This window comes from Medicago truncatula, chromosome 8 (genome assembly GCF_003473485.1).
Source record: "Medicago truncatula cultivar Jemalong A17 chromosome 8, MtrunA17r5.0-ANR, whole genome shotgun sequence".
NCBI lineage: Eukaryota > Viridiplantae > Streptophyta > Magnoliopsida > Fabales > Fabaceae > Medicago > Medicago truncatula.
In genome coordinates this window covers 9,044,653-9,063,440 of record NC_053049.1, presented here as the reverse complement: position 1 = coordinate 9,063,440, position 18,788 = coordinate 9,044,653, and the positions used below count along the sequence as shown (strand labels likewise).

At 31.8% G+C, this 18,788-nt stretch overlaps 2 protein-coding genes across 2 annotated transcripts; one reads left to right on the top strand and one right to left on the bottom strand.

Moving 5' to 3' along the window:
* Positions 1 to 1,742: 1,742 nt before the first annotated feature.
* On the top strand, positions 1,743 to 6,389 carry LOC25500631 (CBL-interacting serine/threonine-protein kinase 9). Its single transcript, XM_039828769.1, has 14 exons — positions 1,743 to 2,167; positions 2,299 to 2,361; positions 2,499 to 2,570; positions 3,218 to 3,325; positions 3,424 to 3,498; positions 3,652 to 3,705; positions 3,796 to 3,921; positions 4,028 to 4,117; positions 4,267 to 4,386; positions 4,629 to 4,736; positions 4,909 to 5,025; positions 5,172 to 5,228; positions 5,782 to 5,856; positions 5,968 to 6,389. The coding sequence occupies exons 1-14, from the start codon at positions 1,985 to 1,987 to the stop codon at positions 6,025 to 6,027; spliced, it is 1,308 nt and encodes a 435-aa protein (XP_039684703.1). The 5' UTR covers positions 1,743 to 1,984; the 3' UTR covers positions 6,028 to 6,389.
* Positions 6,390 to 9,174: 2,785 nt separating this feature from the next.
* LOC25500629 (probable L-gulonolactone oxidase 6) lies at positions 9,175 to 18,400 on the bottom strand. The gene is made up of 4 exons (XM_013589106.3): positions 17,589 to 18,400; positions 11,022 to 11,277; positions 10,149 to 10,250; positions 9,175 to 10,034 (listed from the first exon to the last, which is right to left on the bottom strand). Exons 1-4 carry the CDS (start codon positions 18,270 to 18,272, stop codon positions 9,328 to 9,330), a joined length of 1,749 nt encoding a protein of 582 aa, XP_013444560.1. The 5' UTR covers positions 18,273 to 18,400; the 3' UTR covers positions 9,175 to 9,327.
* Positions 18,401 to 18,788: the final 388 nt, after the last annotated feature.

The window sequence follows — 18,788 nt, the reverse complement described above, 5'->3', positions numbered from 1 at the left end:
TATGGGACAATTTCCATATCAATAAGAAAAATGAACTGCTTAGTATAGATATGGTCTTGATTGATGAAGAGGTATCAATGTGTGTGTTATATTCATACAAAATCTAATACCGAATAAAATGGCCCATGCTCTCAATTTCGTAGTTTTATTCTTTTGTGTTTTTTCTATGTAGCAGGGTTTAACAAATCATGTCTATTCTCAATAAGTACCCACTATCTTATCTTTTCAAATATAAATTTGTTTTATTTTCAATATCCATTTTTCTTACATGTTTTCTGATCAAAACATTGTTCATTTATGTTTGTGACTATGAAAAAATAATTCACTTATAAAAACAAAATTTAAAAAATGGCTTAAAACTAATTTCATCATCCATATTGTCAATCCGGATATTTAAACGGTCAAGTGAAGGAAGATACTAACTTATTCCAATCGAGTAAAGTTTTGAACCAACTTAAAACTCTTAAAACATAAGGGTCAATTTAAAACTTTTAAAATGTAAAGGTCCAATTTAAAACCTGAAATGAACATAAAAGACTTCACATGCAATTAAGCCAAAACTTATAATATTCAGAGTTTGAACTAGCTCATGATAAAAAAAACTTATAATATTTTAGTTAGTATTTGTCCGTCCCTCTAATTTTTTGGGCAAAATCCACCACTTAGGATGATTCCTTGAAATATGGGGTTTTCTTTACTTTTTTGGTCAGACTATTTTTAATTTTTAAATTCCTTTTAATCTTTTTTTTATAGAGCAATTTCCTTTTCAACCAAAAAGAAGGTAAAATATAATTGCCTTTTAATTCTTTTACATGTCTTTCTCAAACAGCAAATATATTCTTTAAAAATAAAATAAAATTTACAAACATGCACCTTTTCTATATAACAAAAGAAAAACATACAAAAATTATCAAATATAATGTATTTAAGGTTGTACGATAAAAATATCTATAAACCTCTATTTATTTTCTTAGGGTCATTAAACCTTCAACTTTTTTTTAAACAACCAGTTCTAATTTTAATTTCTATCAAACGAAATGCTCATTATTTTTTCAATTTAAAAAAAAACATTTTAAACTAAAATTGAGTGTACTTAAATCAATATTACCGTTTTATTATTTAACTGTATTTTAACAAATACGTGCAACGCACGGGTTGAATTCCTAGTAAAATACGGTATTTTATCGTTCTTACCATTTGCATGCATCTATTTATGGTATTAATTTATCAAAATATACAAAAGATGATAAATTTGTATTATAGGAAATTTCGAGGAAACCAGTGAAGTAAGCAAGAGCGATCAAGAAGAAGCATGCATGGCGTAGGGAATCCGTGAATCCCCCTTCATTGACATCACAATCCATTGTTCGAGAACAATCTTATCCATGGTTGTCTCGAGCCAATGTTGCTTGAGGATACCATTAAAATATTTTTTGAAAAAATGACACAGAAATGAGACAAAGGAAGCAATTTACATCTCAGGTTTCCTACCTTTAATCTACACCATTAGACCGTTTTTATAACAAATCAATGACTTACATTCAATGGTTTCAAGTTGGACGCATCTTTTTAGTGGTCCAAATTAACAGTTACGAGGGAACACAAGTTTTAGTTTGTCTTGTTCCTCTCAACCAAAAACCACAATTTTTGTGGGGACCATACCTTCCTCTTGACCCCACACTTTGAACACAAGTATTCATTCAATCATTCAATATATCATACAATATTTCATCTAATATCTCTTTTTCCATCCTCATTCGTCATTACCTTAAAACACTATCTTAAACATATAGGAGAAATGATATTTGTACGATCATTTTATGACAATTTTTGAATAATTTTTTTGAGAAAAACAAGATTGTCGCCAATTGGATGTACAGATATCATCACTCTACCAATAGTTTGCGTATCTAACACTGAATTTGTTTCGAACATTGATTTTGTGGAATTCATAGAGAGAAAGGAAAGTACAGAATTGTTGTACATGATGAGTAATAAGGTAACACAAGCACCACGTACTAGAGTAGGGAAGTATGAGCTGGGAAAAACAATTGGTGAAGGAAGTTTTGCTAAGGTGAAGTTGGCTAAGAATGTTGAAAATGGAGATTATGTTGCCATCAAAATTCTTGATCGTAATCATGTACTCAAACACAAGATGATGGATCAGGTACACTTTTATCTGTTATCGGTTATCTTATTCGTTATCAGTTATAAATTCAAATTCATCAATTACCCGCTATTTTTTTCCGACATTGATCTTTGATATCTTTTTTCTTGTGTTGAATTTGAATTTGGCAGTTGAAGAGAGAAATTTCAGCTATGAAGATAATTAATCATCCAAACGTTATCAAAATATTTGAGGTACCTTGCTGTTATCTATGCAAGAGAATTTTTTGGGTTATATTATTACTCTTTTTTTGTTGTTGTAAGAAAACCAATTGGAAAAGGATGCATGCACCGTGAAAAAACTACATTAATTGTTCTCTGTTTAAGCATAGGTGATGGCAAGCAAAACAAAGATTTACATTGTCTTGGAGTTGGTTAATGGAGGAGAACTATTTGACAAAATTGTAAGTTGTTTCCTTTATTTCACATTTCCCCATTTTTACTTGTTTTGGAACATGTTTTTTTGGATGAACCGGGAGAGAGGACAACCATCAAGAGGAACCACCGACATCCCAACTAGGATGGCACCCTGGGGAACCTCCATCCTATGCCGCCAAACTCAATTTTTATTAAAAAAAAAAGGGAAAAAATATGTACAAAGAAGGGAGACTAGGCCAAAACCCTCAGAAATAGACAAAAATAAAACAACAAAATAAAAACTACCACAGATTAAGGAAATTTGTAGTTTGGAAGACCACATCTATCCCGAAAGAAGTCCGAGCCTAATTCAGATGGAAGTTCTTTTATGTGAAGTTGTGTTTCTCAAAGTATATTGATGTTTGCATATAAAGATTTTTTTAACACCTCTCGGCATTTGTGTGCTTACTATCAGACACGCGTCAGTCTTGGAGAGTGGCATGATACTAACAAATGTAGTTAGACTCAATCACTTCCATGTTTTAAAATTATTATATGTGTCAGTGTCAGTGTCGTGACCTCTGTATGTGACTGTGTTCCATAGCTCATTATTCATGAAGTATTTCTTGGATCATGCACATCTAGTTGACTAGATGTCAAGAATTCTAAGGTTAATTGGTAAATTAATTTATAGGCTACAAATGGGAAACTTAAAGAGGATGAAGCAAGAAGTTATTTCCAACAACTAATCAATGCAGTTGATTACTGCCATAGTAGAGGAGTGTATCACAGAGATTTGAAGGTCTAACAACTTCCTTAATCCTCTTTTTTCCTCTCTAATTTAATTAATAATTTGTTAGTTTTGAACATGAATAAACTATTGTTACTCTTTTTTTGTAGCCAGAGAATCTTCTTTTAGACACAAATGGTGTTCTTAAAGTTTCAGATTTTGGATTAAGTACATACTCACAGCAGGTATGATTATATTAATCCCAAATAATTATTTGATTCAATTATTCCAAATAATTTGGTTTTGGATTATACTTTAACCTAGTAGATGAGTGTTACATTTGAATAACCTTAGGAGTTAGGACACATCTTTGTTAAATTCATATATATTTATTACAGGAGGATGAACTTCTCCGCACGGCATGTGGAACACCGAATTACGTTGCTCCTGAGGTAGTACTTTTTCTTTGTGGATCAAATGAAAGACTCATTTTGTTTTCTCAAACTAAAGTAAATGTTAATTGGTGTGTCCTTTTGTATCAGGTGCTTAATGATAGAGGTTATGTTGGTTCTTCATCTGATATTTGGTCATGTGGAGTCATTCTCTTTGTACTTATGGCCGGGTACTTGCCGTTCGACGAGCCAAATCTAATTTCACTGTATAGAAGAGTGAGTACTTTCATTATATATAGTAATCCAAAAGAATAAAAAGTGAAACAGAAGTTGCTCATGTTATTATGTTTTTTTGGGGTGAAAATCATGTCATATATTTCAGATTGGTAGAGCTGATTTCAAATTTCCTTCTTGGTTTTCGCCTGGGGCAAAGAAACTGCTCAGGTCTATACTTAACCCGAACCCTATAACGGTGAGTTTTTAACCGAAAGTTTTCTTACTTTTACAGCTTTACATGTACTCTTTTCCCTACTTGGCATTGTTCAGCTTAATGAAGTTTTTATAGCATAAACGATTGTTATATAAGTGGTTATGTATTATGTATTGGTTTGTTTTGTGTAGAGGATAAAGATTCCTGAAATCTTGCAACATGAATGGTTCAGAAAAGGATACAAGCCGGCATTTTTTACCGAGGAAGATGTCAATGTAGATGATGTTGCTGCTGCTTTCAATGATTCCAAGGTACTGTTTATTGCGTTTTTCCCAATAGGTCTGTTAAATATCTTGCATAAATTATAGGAACACAATGCACATAGATACAACAAAGGCTTTTTGATGTCTCCGTGATTGGATTGCAATCGCGATGTGGCCTCATTAACCGTCTTTAACCATAATATTTCCCTATATTAAGTATCACAATGTGATTTCAGAAGCAATGTAAAACCTTGGATACAACTAATCAATAACTTTTCTTTGATATGTAGGAAAATCTTGTGACGGAGACCAAAGAGAAACCGGTGTCAATGAATGCTTTTGAGCTTATTTCTAGATCGGACAGCTTCAATCTTGGCAATTTGTTTGAGAAGGAAAAGGTGTGTGAAAAAATTAGTATGTGCTATTCAACATTTTAAAGTAGTATGCGTTGGAAAATATACTCGATTCCTTTTTAGTAGTAATTAGATAACAAAATATCGATGGCTATGATTATTCTTTCTAGCTAATTATGCTTGTTTCTCCATTTAATTTGATCTCATTGACACCTAGGGGGTTGTAAAGCGCGAAACACATTTCACTTCACAGCGTCCTGCAAATGAAATTATTTCTAAGATTGAGGAGGCTGCCAAACCTCTCGGATTTAATGTTCACAAGCGCAATTACAAGGTAACAAATTTACAACAAGCAACAGTCTTGATTTTTCTATTTGTTAAGACATCAGATTTGTGTGATTAATCACTGCAAAGAAGGATTAAAGTTTTAAATTGTCAATGTTATATAGTACTTGATTTATCTACATTCAAATTCTGCAGATGAAGTTGCAGGGTGATAAAAGTGGAAGGAAGGGTCACCTTTCAGTGGCTACTGAGGTACTGATTCATTTCTAAATGTGTAGTTAGGCAAAAAATTGTTAAATGTTTATGGCAAAGAATGGTAATTTCTATTTTCTTATGTTGTCTCTTTCATCTAATTGTTATCGTAGATTCTTAATTCACTATTTTTGGTCATCAAATGTACTTGGCTTGATTTAGGATCAAGATTACCTACAGTTAGGATACCATGAATTCATACAATCAGCACATCGATGACAGTTGGACCCAAATCGGGTGATCCGATTTTCAAGTTTGATATTTTAGATTTAAAAATAATAATCCAAATCAGCATATTTTGTCAACTGTCTGATCTGAATCCGACTGTCAGCAATGCAATGTCTGTGTGAATGCGGTGATATCCCAACCGCAATGAATCCATATTGCTTGACTTTATTCTTGTGAACTTGTTTTCAATTTTGAGGCATGGATTTTGTTTCGCCAAGCTAAACTCTTTGTTTTACCAAAGGTTTTAAAAAATAATCCAAAATTGTTACCATGATATCAAATAGATTTTCATTGGTTTCTTCCTTTTGTTTGCTTATGGTTACAGGTTTTTGAAGTGGCTCCGTCCTTGCATATGGTGGAGCTGCGAAAAACAGGCGGCGACACACTAGAGTTTCACAAGGCATGTGAAAATTATTTTGATTCTCAATTTAGTTTTTTGGGCAAAAGAAATATAAATCTATTTATAGGCATATAAATCTTTTTAACATCTTATTCATTGTTTTGTATGCAGTTCTACAAAATCTTTTCATCAGGGTTGCAAGACATAGTGTGGAACACTGACAAAAAATAATGAAGTATTAAGGTATCTGAGAGGCCTCCAATCATTGAACAGGCCCCACATAATGATGATTCAGCATGACAGAATGAAGGAAATGAAGATAATTCTGTCATGGATCCGGGAAATACGGAAGTAAGACGTAGTGAGTGTAGGAAGTTTCCTAGTACTAGGCTGAAGGGTTATAAGGAATGAGTGTAGAATATTTGATATCTCTCCTCTCTTTCTGGACCCTCTCAAGGTACTTCTCTCTCTGAGAAGCTTCTTTCTTTTACACCTTTATCATTTCATTGTTGTTCCTCCATGGTTATACCCAGGAGTGTAATTTCTGTTTAAAATTCCATTTAATAAAAAACAGTATTATTTTCCCCTCTCTATCTTTTTAGTCATAATAGTATCCTTTGAAGAGTCTGGTTCAGAACTTGAGGCATATATTTCATTTGGCAATGAATCTGTATAAATAGGACTGTTTCATTAAGCTTAGAACTAGTTTGATGTGCAACATAAGAAAAACTTGCATCTTATTATAATCCATTGCAAATTGGGGCATTTATTTAAAGTTGAAGTTAACATTCTTTAAGCATATAAAGTTATGTCACATGTGCAATTTCATCATTTGAATTTGATTTATATTTTAGTATTATATTATTGTTTTGTACATTTAAAACCTATTATCTAGTTACCAATAAAGGTTGGTTTAGTCGTTAAGGAGTTAACTCATCCGTAAGAATATGGGTTCAACTATGTGAGAACTTTTTGGATGTGTGATCGGTAAGTACCTTTGTGAGCGTTCGTTGAACATTGAGGTCTACCCTGACCCTAATGATCACTTGGAGTCTAACTCACTAAGCTTTTTTAAAAAGAAAACACAATATCTAGTTTATTATTCAATGTACATATAATTTTTATTTTTTGGTTTGTGAAGAAAGCATAGTATATAATCAAGCAATTATATTCAAATGGTTAATGAGTTTTATCAGAGATAAATTGTTTAGGAGAGGCTAACTTTGATATTCCTAACTCCGAATTTCCAGGATCCATTTTCTCTAGAAACCGAAGAGTTAAAAAACAAAATAAAGGATAAGATATAAAATTTGTTAAAAACTTATCATGAACATGACATATCATACTTTTACATTGAGTATTTTTGGGAAAAAATCATTTAAACAGTTATAAAGGATGACTTTTAACTTTTACATTAATGGTGGAGCTAGATCCTCTTAGGATTTTGACTCCTAATTGTGGAATATTACAGGGACTAAGGTGGGCATCCGTTTGGTTTGGGTTCAAGCCCAAACCCTCAAATCGACCGGCGATATGTCTAGGCCTTAATTAGGGTATTTTTTATTTTAGTTTTATTGGGTTCGGGTCATTAGGGTTATTTTGAACGGGTCATTTCAGTTTAGACTATTACTTTTCCCACCATATGGCCTTCTCCCGCGTCCTGTAAAATTTTCAAAAATGTCCTTGTGCATTTTGGATTTTAAAATCCGGATTCATGTTTACTATTTCGGATTTTATAATCCGGACAATTCTTATGTATAATCAGCCATCAGACTCTCTCACATTTCAGCAGTTTTGAATTTTGCTTTTTAAAACAACAAAAGAACTAAGTAAAAAATGCTAAAAACCTGTCAAATAAAATCATAAAAATATAAAAATAGCACCAAAAAATTCTAAAAATCAAATAAAACTAATGCAAGTTTTTTCGGATTTTTTTTGAGGATATGAAAAATTAAAAAAAAATAATTAAAAATGGTTCTAAACGATAGAATTTTGGATTTTGAGGGGCTGAGTCCCGTAAGACTATTTTACCTTGAAAAATGGGTCTAAACCTGTCATGCTCCTTGAATTTTTTCTGATTTTCTGAGGAAGTTTCGGAGCAATCCAATCAAGTAGTCCAAAAACCCGATTTTTGACTAAGAACAGGTAACAATGACCCAAAACATAAGGATGAGACTTAGGAAGATTAATATTGTCCCTAAAATGACTATCCATGTTACAAACATGTTTAGAATTTGTGCTAATACAGTTCGGGTTATATAATCCGAACTATTTCACTTTGAAAAAAGGTGTTTAGGGGGTTTCTGGATTATGTAATCCGGAAACATCATGTAACGAATCTTATTTTTTGAAGTTTCCGGATTAACAAATCCGAAAAAGTCCGTTACTCATTTTTTAACCCTTTAACAAAAGAAAACATCATTTCGAATTATATAATCCGGAATACTCCGAAGGTAATTTTGGAAGAAAAAAAAAAGGTCGCACGAGGAAAGACATAGGGTGGAAAAAGTAATGTTCTTCAGTTTATTACGGTTTGGGCCAATTTCTTTGTCGGTTTAGATTTTATTGCCCAATTAAAATGATTAAGAATTTTTCCATCTTTTATATTCAAAATTGAGCATATTTTGACCATTTTTTCAATTATAAAAACCGATCCATCTCAACTATTTTTTTTATTATTAAAAATTTTGGTCTATTTTAAACCATTTTACCATTCAAAAATATCTATTTCAAACTTTTTTTTATTTATTTAAAAACTAAGCTATTTTGCCCCCATCCCCACCATTCAAAGGGGCCACTAAAAGCATATAAACGGAATACTGAATTATAACATTTTTTTTGACAAAAATAAAATGATATTCATTCATTCAAATCGAGAGATTACATCATTCAACACCGCTAAAAACGTAAAGAATGAATCTGTGAGCAAACTCACAGCATCCAAGTTAATAGCATATAACGGAATAATGCATACAAAAATATATGATAAAATTAAAGTCATCGGAATATCCATGGCCTCCGAATCTGCAACGTTGACATCCAAATCTTTGATTGAATAATCGATCTTTCAATAGGAATAAAATGAACACCGCAAGAAGATGGGAAAGCAAACAACGCCGCACAAGATGAAGAACAACAAACCACCACACTTAGATGATGAAATCACAAAGAAAAAAAATCTAGATTTATGTGAAAGTCACTTATTTAAATTGAAATAGAGAGAAAAAGATGAAGAGGGGTGATTTCAAGTCAAAAATTGACCCAAAACCACCCCCCAATGAAGAAACGAGATGAGAAAATCTAGAGAGAGAAAATTAGGGTCGGTTTGCTGGAAAGGGAGAGGAAGCTGAATTATAACATTAAAACTTAAATTCTCCCATTAGAGTATAAATAATCACGCACAAATTATTCGGCATACATTATTCTTTTAGAAAGTTAATGATAAATATTTAACCTTAACAAATGACCATGTTTATATTTCTTCAAGAAAAAATGACCATGTATATTTTAAATCTTAGCCCCCCAATTAAATTACACACGAGAACAAACTCTTGCGTCCTTGTAAATTTTGCCCGGTCTACAAAAGTACCCTTTACTTGGATTGCAATGGCTATCTTGTGAACAAATACACAAACCTTCTAATGCACACCCATTTTTCAATATTGTCACACCTTCTTTTATTCCAAGCACTTGATCCGTCCATGTACTAGAGAAAAGTCCTTGTGAATCATATTTCTCTTTAACCTTCAAAAATTTCTCAATATCTTTGTACTTTTTGAAAACTCCTTCAAATGCCACATTTCTATTCTTACCCCAATGAGGTAACCCTCCATACTTGAAAATTCCAATTTGTTCAATCTCTTCAAGAATGTCTTCATAAAGCCTAGGAGCCATTGGATCTTTGCTACGATAATATGTGATATCAAAGTCTAATGCATCCTCTTGGTTTCCTAGGTAAGCACTAGAAGCTGTAACATAACGCATTAGAATTCCATTGTATTGCTCTATTCCACATAACCCCTTTGGCACTAATTGAACTAGCTTTTGTATATCTTCAATAAAGTTTTTCACTTTAGATAAACTAACTCGAAATGTGGATTGCTGAAAGAACTCTCCTTTTATTCTTGAGTCCCAAGCACATGTTGTTATCTTTGCATCTTGATGACTATCTAAGCATGATCCAGAAGATTGAAGACGATTATGAAATCCAATTACAGGGTATCCAGTGAAGATTATACCTACAAGCATACAAATTTTTGAAATTAAAACATTTAGCTTATGAAATTGGATTTAATTTTTTAATAGTATGAAATTAACACTAATACTATTATAGTTTGAGTCATAGAGAGTACCATTATTCGTAAGCCCATAAGCAGATTTGAAGAGAATATTTGTTGTTAATTTTGCAACTCTGCACTTTCCATCAACATTACCAGTGAATTCATCAAGATCCTCTTCAACTCCAACAATAATACAAAAAATGTCAGCAACATTAAAATAAATTTTAATGTTGTTTTTCTCTAGCCATGACTAACATGCACATGATATGATATTTTGATCTATAAATATCCAAGTCCATATCACTATAGTTTTTAAATCTATTGACTTTGTAAAATGTAATTTTGAGTTAATAATCTTATGAATTAAGCTAACTAACGAAACGAAAGACAGAATTAAAAATCAAACTAACTTCAATTCATAACAGATCTATGAAGTGTTAAAGAATTTGTAAATTTTTAGGTTAATTTTGTGCGGCAACGAAAAAGACATTTATGCATGGTGTAAGATCATTTTGCTTGTGTTTAAAAGGGAAGTAACTATTACTTGGTTTTTGTTTTTGTGGTGTCTGAAGTTCGAACCTCGGACCTTACATATATTATACATTGTCCTTACCAACTGAGCTATGCTCACAAGGACAACTATTACTTGGTTCTAAGCTCATTACAAATTTTCTTAATTTAAATACATGTTTAAATATTATAAAATAATTTAAAGATATTGGAGTATATAACTTTGAACAGAACAATTTGACAAAAAATAAAATACTTGAATAGAACAAAGCTAATTGTTATCCTCGTGAGCTTAACTCAGTTAGTAGGGATATCGCATTTTATATGTAGGGGTCAGGGTTCGAACCTCGGACACTCCACTTTTCCACAATTAAATTGTATGAGCTCTAACCACTAGGCTACTTGACAAAAAAAAACAAAACTAATTAAGCTGACCTGTGATTCTTATGGCAGCTAGTGCAATGGAAGGAGTGGGACGAAAGGGGATAAAATCATAGAGACCATTGCCAGATGTATTTATAGGAACACGATCATCAACTCGATACATAGCTTTGTGTTGACTTGGATACCACGATATATCTGCAAACTCATGTTCATGCCCAAAACTCACCACTTGATCTCCCAAATCGGAATCACTTTTTGCCACATACGTAATGGATCGCTTGAATATGGGTTCTAGCTTTAGAGTAACCTACATATTCAAGTGATTATAAATCATCATAATTAAGCCTTTTTACATGATAACGAACATGAAAGAAAATAAATTTTAGTTTGTCATGTATTAAAATAAAGTATACAAGAGTTTATACAACTTCAACTAAATTTTACCCCACCAAATAAACTTAGGTATATGGATCAAACAACGTCATAATGTTACTCTGCTATCATAATATTCTACTTCTATCATTAATCTCTAGATCTATCATAATAGTTTTTCTTATAGTTTTTCTAGGTCTTCACCTGTATCTAGTTATTTGACTACTCTCTTTACTAAAAAATTTGTCGGTTTTCTTTCTACATGCCTAAACAGCCTAAGTCTATTTTCCACCATGTTTTCTACTATAGGTGACACCTAATGACACTAGGTCATATATTGTTTTGTTAGTCGATTTTATGCATTTTTAGTAAAGTTTAGATGATTTCGAGTTATTCTAAAGCTGAAAAAGACGAAAAATGAGGAGGCAAGTACAATAACAATTGTGTCACGATTTTTGTACATCGTGAGACAACTTTTATCCAATTTTGTGAGTTTCAATTGACAAATATCATGTCATGAATTCTGCATATCGTAATAAAATTTGAGGAGCGTCTGTTGTTATTTTGAAATTTAATGAGCAATGGTGAGACGATTTTTGGACATCATGGCACGATTTTTACGTTCCAGAAAGAGGATCTATAAAATCAAAACAGTTTTTGATGCCACAGGTTCAAAATTTTGGAGAAGAAAACGCAAATTTGAAGCCGAAGAACTGGAGATATGGTGGGAAGCCATCAAAACTCATAGTTAATTATCAAATTAATGTAATAAATCCTTCTTTTGTATTAGTTGTTTATGCTTTAGCCATGAGTTGCTAATTCCTCAATGATTAGGTCCAAGATTAATTTGTTCTAAGTTTTTTTGATTAATGTAATCTGTTATCCAAATAATTGCTTAATGTTATTCAGCATCATTCATATTTATCTTCTATTTTTAAAATTATATATACTCTTTCTTTTTTTTTAAGAAAAAATTATATATACTCTTACGGTCTCTTCAGGGACATCCAATAAAATGATACTCTTACTTCACCTGTCAACTAATAAGAACGGTATTCGTCAAAAAAAATACTAATAAGAATGGTAATGATAAAGTAGAACACATAGACAAAAAATATTTGTAAAAACAAAAAATAAATAAAAATAAAAATTACAATTTTGATATGTGATCTTGGACCGGTCCAATGTAATTATAGGTCTACTTCGAATTTAATTTTTTTTTTTTTAAATATGATGACAAATTTTTATTTTTTTTTTAAGAAATCAAAATGGAATATATTAACAGCGGCAGTGGGAATGCCTCAGTACAAGGTGTACCAGGACACCCACCCCGAAAAACAATATGTTAAACACAGTAATTACAGTAAAAAGGTCAGTCGATACTGATAAGTGCCCAAAAGTAACATATTTCATGTGTTAACTTAGGCAAATTAGTGACTTGTTTTGCAAGTTATCCAAGGAAAAGCTACCATTTGAGTGCAACTTTACCATTTATGCTTTACATGCCTGATTCTACCCAATTTATGCAGGAAATGACAAGAAAGGACCAAAAGAAGGAAGCTCCTGAACCAAGGTCCGTTCGCTTAAGCGAACTCCTGTTCGCTTAAGCGAACCAATTACAGAGAGCAACCGTTCTGTTCGCTTACAAGCACGCTTCCAGTTCGCTCATGAAGAAAGGTCAGTTCGCTTAAGCGACCTATGGTTCGCTTAAGCGACCAAGTTCCAGTGAGCTACAGGAAAGTTCGCTCATATGTTCGCTTGTGCTTCGCTTAAGCGAAATTCATCCAACTTCAGAGGATAGGGACCACGTGGCAGCACCTCAATGGTCAACTGGAGATTTCCTGGATGTTCGCTTAAGCGAACTATGCTTCGCTTAAGCGAACTGGCACGCAGTCAGCCCATATAAATAGTTTTCTCTTCTCTTTCCAATGATTCTATTACATTTTTATTCATATTTTTCTGGTTTTAGAGAGAGACTAGGGCTTTTCTAGAGAGAGAAACACAAAGCAAGGTAGTTAGGAGTAGATTCAAGCCAAGATTTGTTGAGACATCATGGATCTTGTCATGGAATCTTCACCCTTTCTTCATCCTTTGCAAAGCTATCATAGACATATGTAGCTACATCTACTCTTGTAGTTTTGAGGTATTCAAACAAGCTATTATGTAATCTTTTGATCTTTTAATATATGGTTCTAGCTTATTTATTCAATATTGTTGTTATTCTTGTTTTTATTGTTTTATTGAGATTCAAAATGATATGGACACATACTTTTGAATCTAGAAATAGAATAACAATCTATCTTAAGTTATCACTCTAGACATGGATGTTAATATTTGATAATCACTTTTAATCTAGAACTTAATGCTTTTGGGTAATTTAATCGGTTGGGAAATCGTCGATTAAACTACCCAAACGACTTTGTGATCGTTTAAATGTTTGGGAAATCGATGTTTAAACGATCCCTTAGAAATAACGATATCATTTGGACACGAATGATATTGTCGAGTGATTGTGATAATATAGTTTAAAAAGCTAGAATCCGTTAATCGATCGAGAGATTGCAGCTATTACGCTTGGTTGATGTCTCTGACCGCAAGCGGAATAGCCCTATCTCTTCTCGTTTTACTTTTATGTCGATTAGGAAAATAGTTTTACACAAACAAACAATTTATACCCAAACACTTAAAGTGACAAATATTGTGAAAATGCTTATGAAATACGCAACTCCCTGTGGACACGATCCTATTATACTTACGTGTAAATAGTTTTATGAGAGGTAAAAATCCTTCATCAGATACCCAAACACAGTAAAAGGTTCAACCACCATCTCTGAGAGCCGTACACAAAAGTGGTATGTCAGGCATTATTGGAGGCATGTCAGACACTAAATATGCGTATCGTTTTCAGTCATTATTTGAATATTAATTCATCGGATTGTGAGAGTCTAACTCCTTCCATTAGATTCAACCACATTAGCGAAAGAACTTTTTAAATACAAAATTTAGTTTAACTAATAATATATGTTGAAAACAATATTTAATATAGATATTATTTACCTATTCTTAAACCTTGAAAATTATTTATCTATTCTAAAATCTTGAAATTGCAAAGTATATTATTGAATTCGAACACAAATATGAATTGCTTTTTACGTTTGCATTTTTTTTTTTGGTGTCCGGGATTCGAACCTCAGATCTTGCATAAATTATGCATTATCCTTACCAACTGATATAAGCTCACAGAGACACGTTTGCATATTCTAGTTGCACACAACATATCTTAATATATTTTCAACAAATAACATAATATTCTCATAGAAATCTGAATATTACCAATAAAGTAGCTACCTTTGGGATCAAATTTATAACATAAACTAAAAGTCTACAACTCTCCACTAAACCACTGACCGAGTTAGGCACAAAAATGTTTAAAAGAAATTGACCAACATGAACATATTTAAAGCGAAAAAATTCGAAGTCTAATAAGGCCTAAAATTTTTGGGGGCCTAAAGCCCTTGCTTTAGCGGCAGTCCCTTAGACCGGCCTGCTGTGATTTGTATTTTCTTGTAGGATCCTTAATAATAAACGGAAAATTAATAGTTTATTTTTCCAAACAGAATTTAATGGGACCGAAAGGTCCAAAAGATAAATAAATGATGTCCTGATTTGAAGAGAAAATATTAAAATTTAGGTATTATGGGACAAAAATGCAGCTCACATTTGCATTATTTCTATTGTATCCATGTGCATTTGTATTGATATTTGTTATTGTTTGTTGTCTTTTTTGTTGTTCTGCATGCAATTTTCTGATAAAATAGTATTCTAAGATATTTGTCTACTATACGTATAAGAGGTTAATGTATTTATTTTATTTATTTTTTTGAAAGAAAAATTTATTTATTTGTTCCTATTATTGCAACAGACGAACAAGAAGCACATACAGTCATTCATAATACTTGTTTCATAAGCCTTGTTGATCACCAATTTTCCAAAGTGGGACACTAATTAAATGTCTTCTCGCACGTTTTGTTCCAAGATTCATTTTGCAAATCTCACGTCCAAATTTATGTTCCACCGTAATTATTCAGGTACAAATTGTAGGTTCGCCGGACCGGTGGCTTCATTGTACATGTTTGTTTGTAGACGGAGTAACAAAGACTACTTAAATATTCACATGTTTTGTGTTCAAATTTTGATAACTACGTTGAATATTCAACTTAATAATATTGATATTATCATTTGATTTAGATTTTACGGATGATTACCACTAACATTATTGATAAAGAATAAGTATTCTAAACAATCAACCGATCATAAATCTAGTCAAGGAAAAAACAAACAACCCAAATAAGAAATCATCTTATATGCAGCTTTTATTTGTTAAAATCAATTAAATTTAGATATTTTTAACCAAAGTTTGGATTAAGAGCCAATTTTAACAAAATTGGGATGGCACTAATTTTATTAAAGTTTAAGTTATAATTTTTCTCAAAATAACACCTACACATCATATCATAATCATAAGGCTTAAATATGTATTCCATCCTTGCAATTAGGGGTTATTTAAAAATTGATCCTTGTAATTGTCAGGATTAACGATTATAGGGACCAATTTTTAAACGACCCCTAATTACAAAGATGAAATACATATTTAAGTCTTTCATAATTTTGTAAAACTCAATGTTTATCCACCCTCCACACAAGTATGTATTGTTTGGATCCATCCAAATAATTTAATGGACTGATCTAACCATGAAAAAATGGTCTAAGTTGGACCAATCTTTCTATGAAAATTCCTCTTCTCCCTTTTGTATTTTTTTTTTCATTTACCGATCTTAAAATTATATACGTGAGTTAACTCACGCTGAAAAATATCTAACGTTAAAAAAAATTAAACGTGAGTTAACTCACACTGAACATAATTAAAAGAATGGTCAATTTTAAAAGCGAGAAGAACAATTTATGTATATGCAAGCTATAAGGACCCATCCACACATACATGTAATTGAGTAACATTATAAACTTTTTTTTTTCCACAAACTGTACAAGCTAATTAAATGACCCCCTTTTGTCAATTTTCACGTCAAGTTATTTTTATTTTTTTTAGGAAATTTTCACGTCAAGTTATTTTTATTTTTTTTAGGAAATTTTCACGTCAAGTTATTTATTGGGTGTAGGTAATGGTTATTGGTCTATTTCACTATTATTACAAGAATTTCCCAGTTGTTCAATATATCATGTACATTTATAGTAATGACAACACATTTCTGAACTTTCCTCTTTTAACTTTGTTCAATATATCGTGTACCTTTTTTTTTTACAAAGTTATAAATCAAATTTGACCAAAAAATCAAATAGTATGGTTTCTTAAATTAGCTTAACTCTGAAGTAATCTTTTTATAATTGAAAAATCTACTATCACGTTTTTTTTTTGGTAGTGTCTATCACGTTTGTCATTGCGACCCAATTTTAAGTTCAGAAATGACTTTGAAATAATTTAGCAAAAAAAACAACAAAGACTTTGAAATATCATTAGTTATAATGTCAAATTTTCAAGAGTTACACATTATATTAGATATAGCCTAAAAGTGTGTTCATTAGTGATGAATAGTTCTGAAGACTATTCTCACCTTACAAACACATTATGAAAGGGTTGGGTTAGGCTAAATTTAAATTCTAAAATAGTATTGGAGTTTATTCAAAATATGTCAAACCATCCACCGTCGCTTATCATATCACCACTATTAAATTATTTAGGTCACATTTCAAATATTTAATTTTGGGTGTGACAAGTGTGTATTATGAGTCTCACTATCTCATGCTTAATGAGATATGACATTATAATATGATTATAGTGGTGATTAGTTTTCATCTTAGAGACCAGTTTTATAAAGATTGAGTTAGGTTCGAATAAAATTCTATAGAAATCATCTATATTTTTTTTGAGAGACTAATGACAATTTATTTGATGCCCTACAAGTCAAGAACTGAATTGAAAACTTATTTAATTCGCAACCCATGAATCATTATTAAAAATTTGGGTTACTAAGTTTTTTTGAAGGGAAGGTTACTAATTTTAATCAAGGACATATTTGGTTGGAGCTAATTTCAGTTCACCAAGCATGTGAGGATTCAGATCCAAGCATATAAAAAAAAGAAACAAAACAACACATACAAACAAAAAAAAAACATCAATACCATATTTCAACAAAAAAACCAAATCTAAAAAAATTTCTAACAACATACCTGTGAAATAACACCAAGCACACCAAGTGATACTTTAGCTGCATTAAAATCTTCATTGTTTTGTTCATTAAGAATCTCAACTTTAGCATATCCATCGTCAGAATCCGAAGGCCTAACGATCCTTATCTCGACAACATAGTCATGAACCGCACTTCCTTTCCCCGACAATGTGCTTCCATGAGCACCAGTTCCGATCATTCCACCTATTGTTAAACCATACCAATATGGTGTATATGGTAAAGCCAAACCATTTTTTGAGGCTTCATTAATAATTTGCTTCAATGTCACACCACTCTCCAATGTTATTGTTTTTTCTTCCACATCAATTTTTACTACCTTGTTGAGATATTTCGTGCTTATTAATATCCCATTTGAATCTTCTGGACATACCAATTTTGGTACGCTGTGTGAATAACGTGTAGCAACCTTGACTTTGATCTTTTCTCGACTTGCTGATGCTACCATTGAAACTAGTTCTTGTTCAGAAGTTGGATAAAAAACTTGTGAAGCTTGACATATAGTTCTATCAGGGAACATTCCATAGGAGTTGGTGATTGTGCATGTTGTGTTCTGTGAATTAGAACACTTGATTGGATCCTCTGGAGGTGTAGATAGTACTATAACAGTGGAAAAAATAAGTACAAGAATTGAAATTAAGGGTTTTTGTGACAAATCCTTCAACATGGTTGAAAATTTTGAAACTTCAATTTTTGTGTGACCAATTTAGAAAAAACATGAATGTTGCGTATGTGTGTAATGTAATTGTTTTGCCTATTTATTGAGTAGAGAACAAGGAAACATGGGATAGAGCTTTAATTGATGTTAATTAATTAGTATAAGGGAAATGCTAACCGGTGTCCCGGAGCACTGGTTAAGGATATGAAAAAGGAAATTATATAGTAGTTAATGCATTGAAATCGTGCAATTAATTTATAATAAAGTCAAAAACAATTTTCTTTTATGGTAATAATTCCCTTTTGTGATATGCTTAACCAGTGCCCCGGAAGCACCGGTTAGCAGGACCCTCAGTATAAACTCAAGATCAAGGTTATTATTAAATAGTGCATTTTTGTAGTGCGGTGTAACAAAAGGAAATGTTGTGTTCAATTTAATATTTTTTATTGTTAAATTAAATTATAAAATATTTCTACACCCAATTGCAATAATTATTATCCGAAGTAATTGAAATTCATTTCAGAG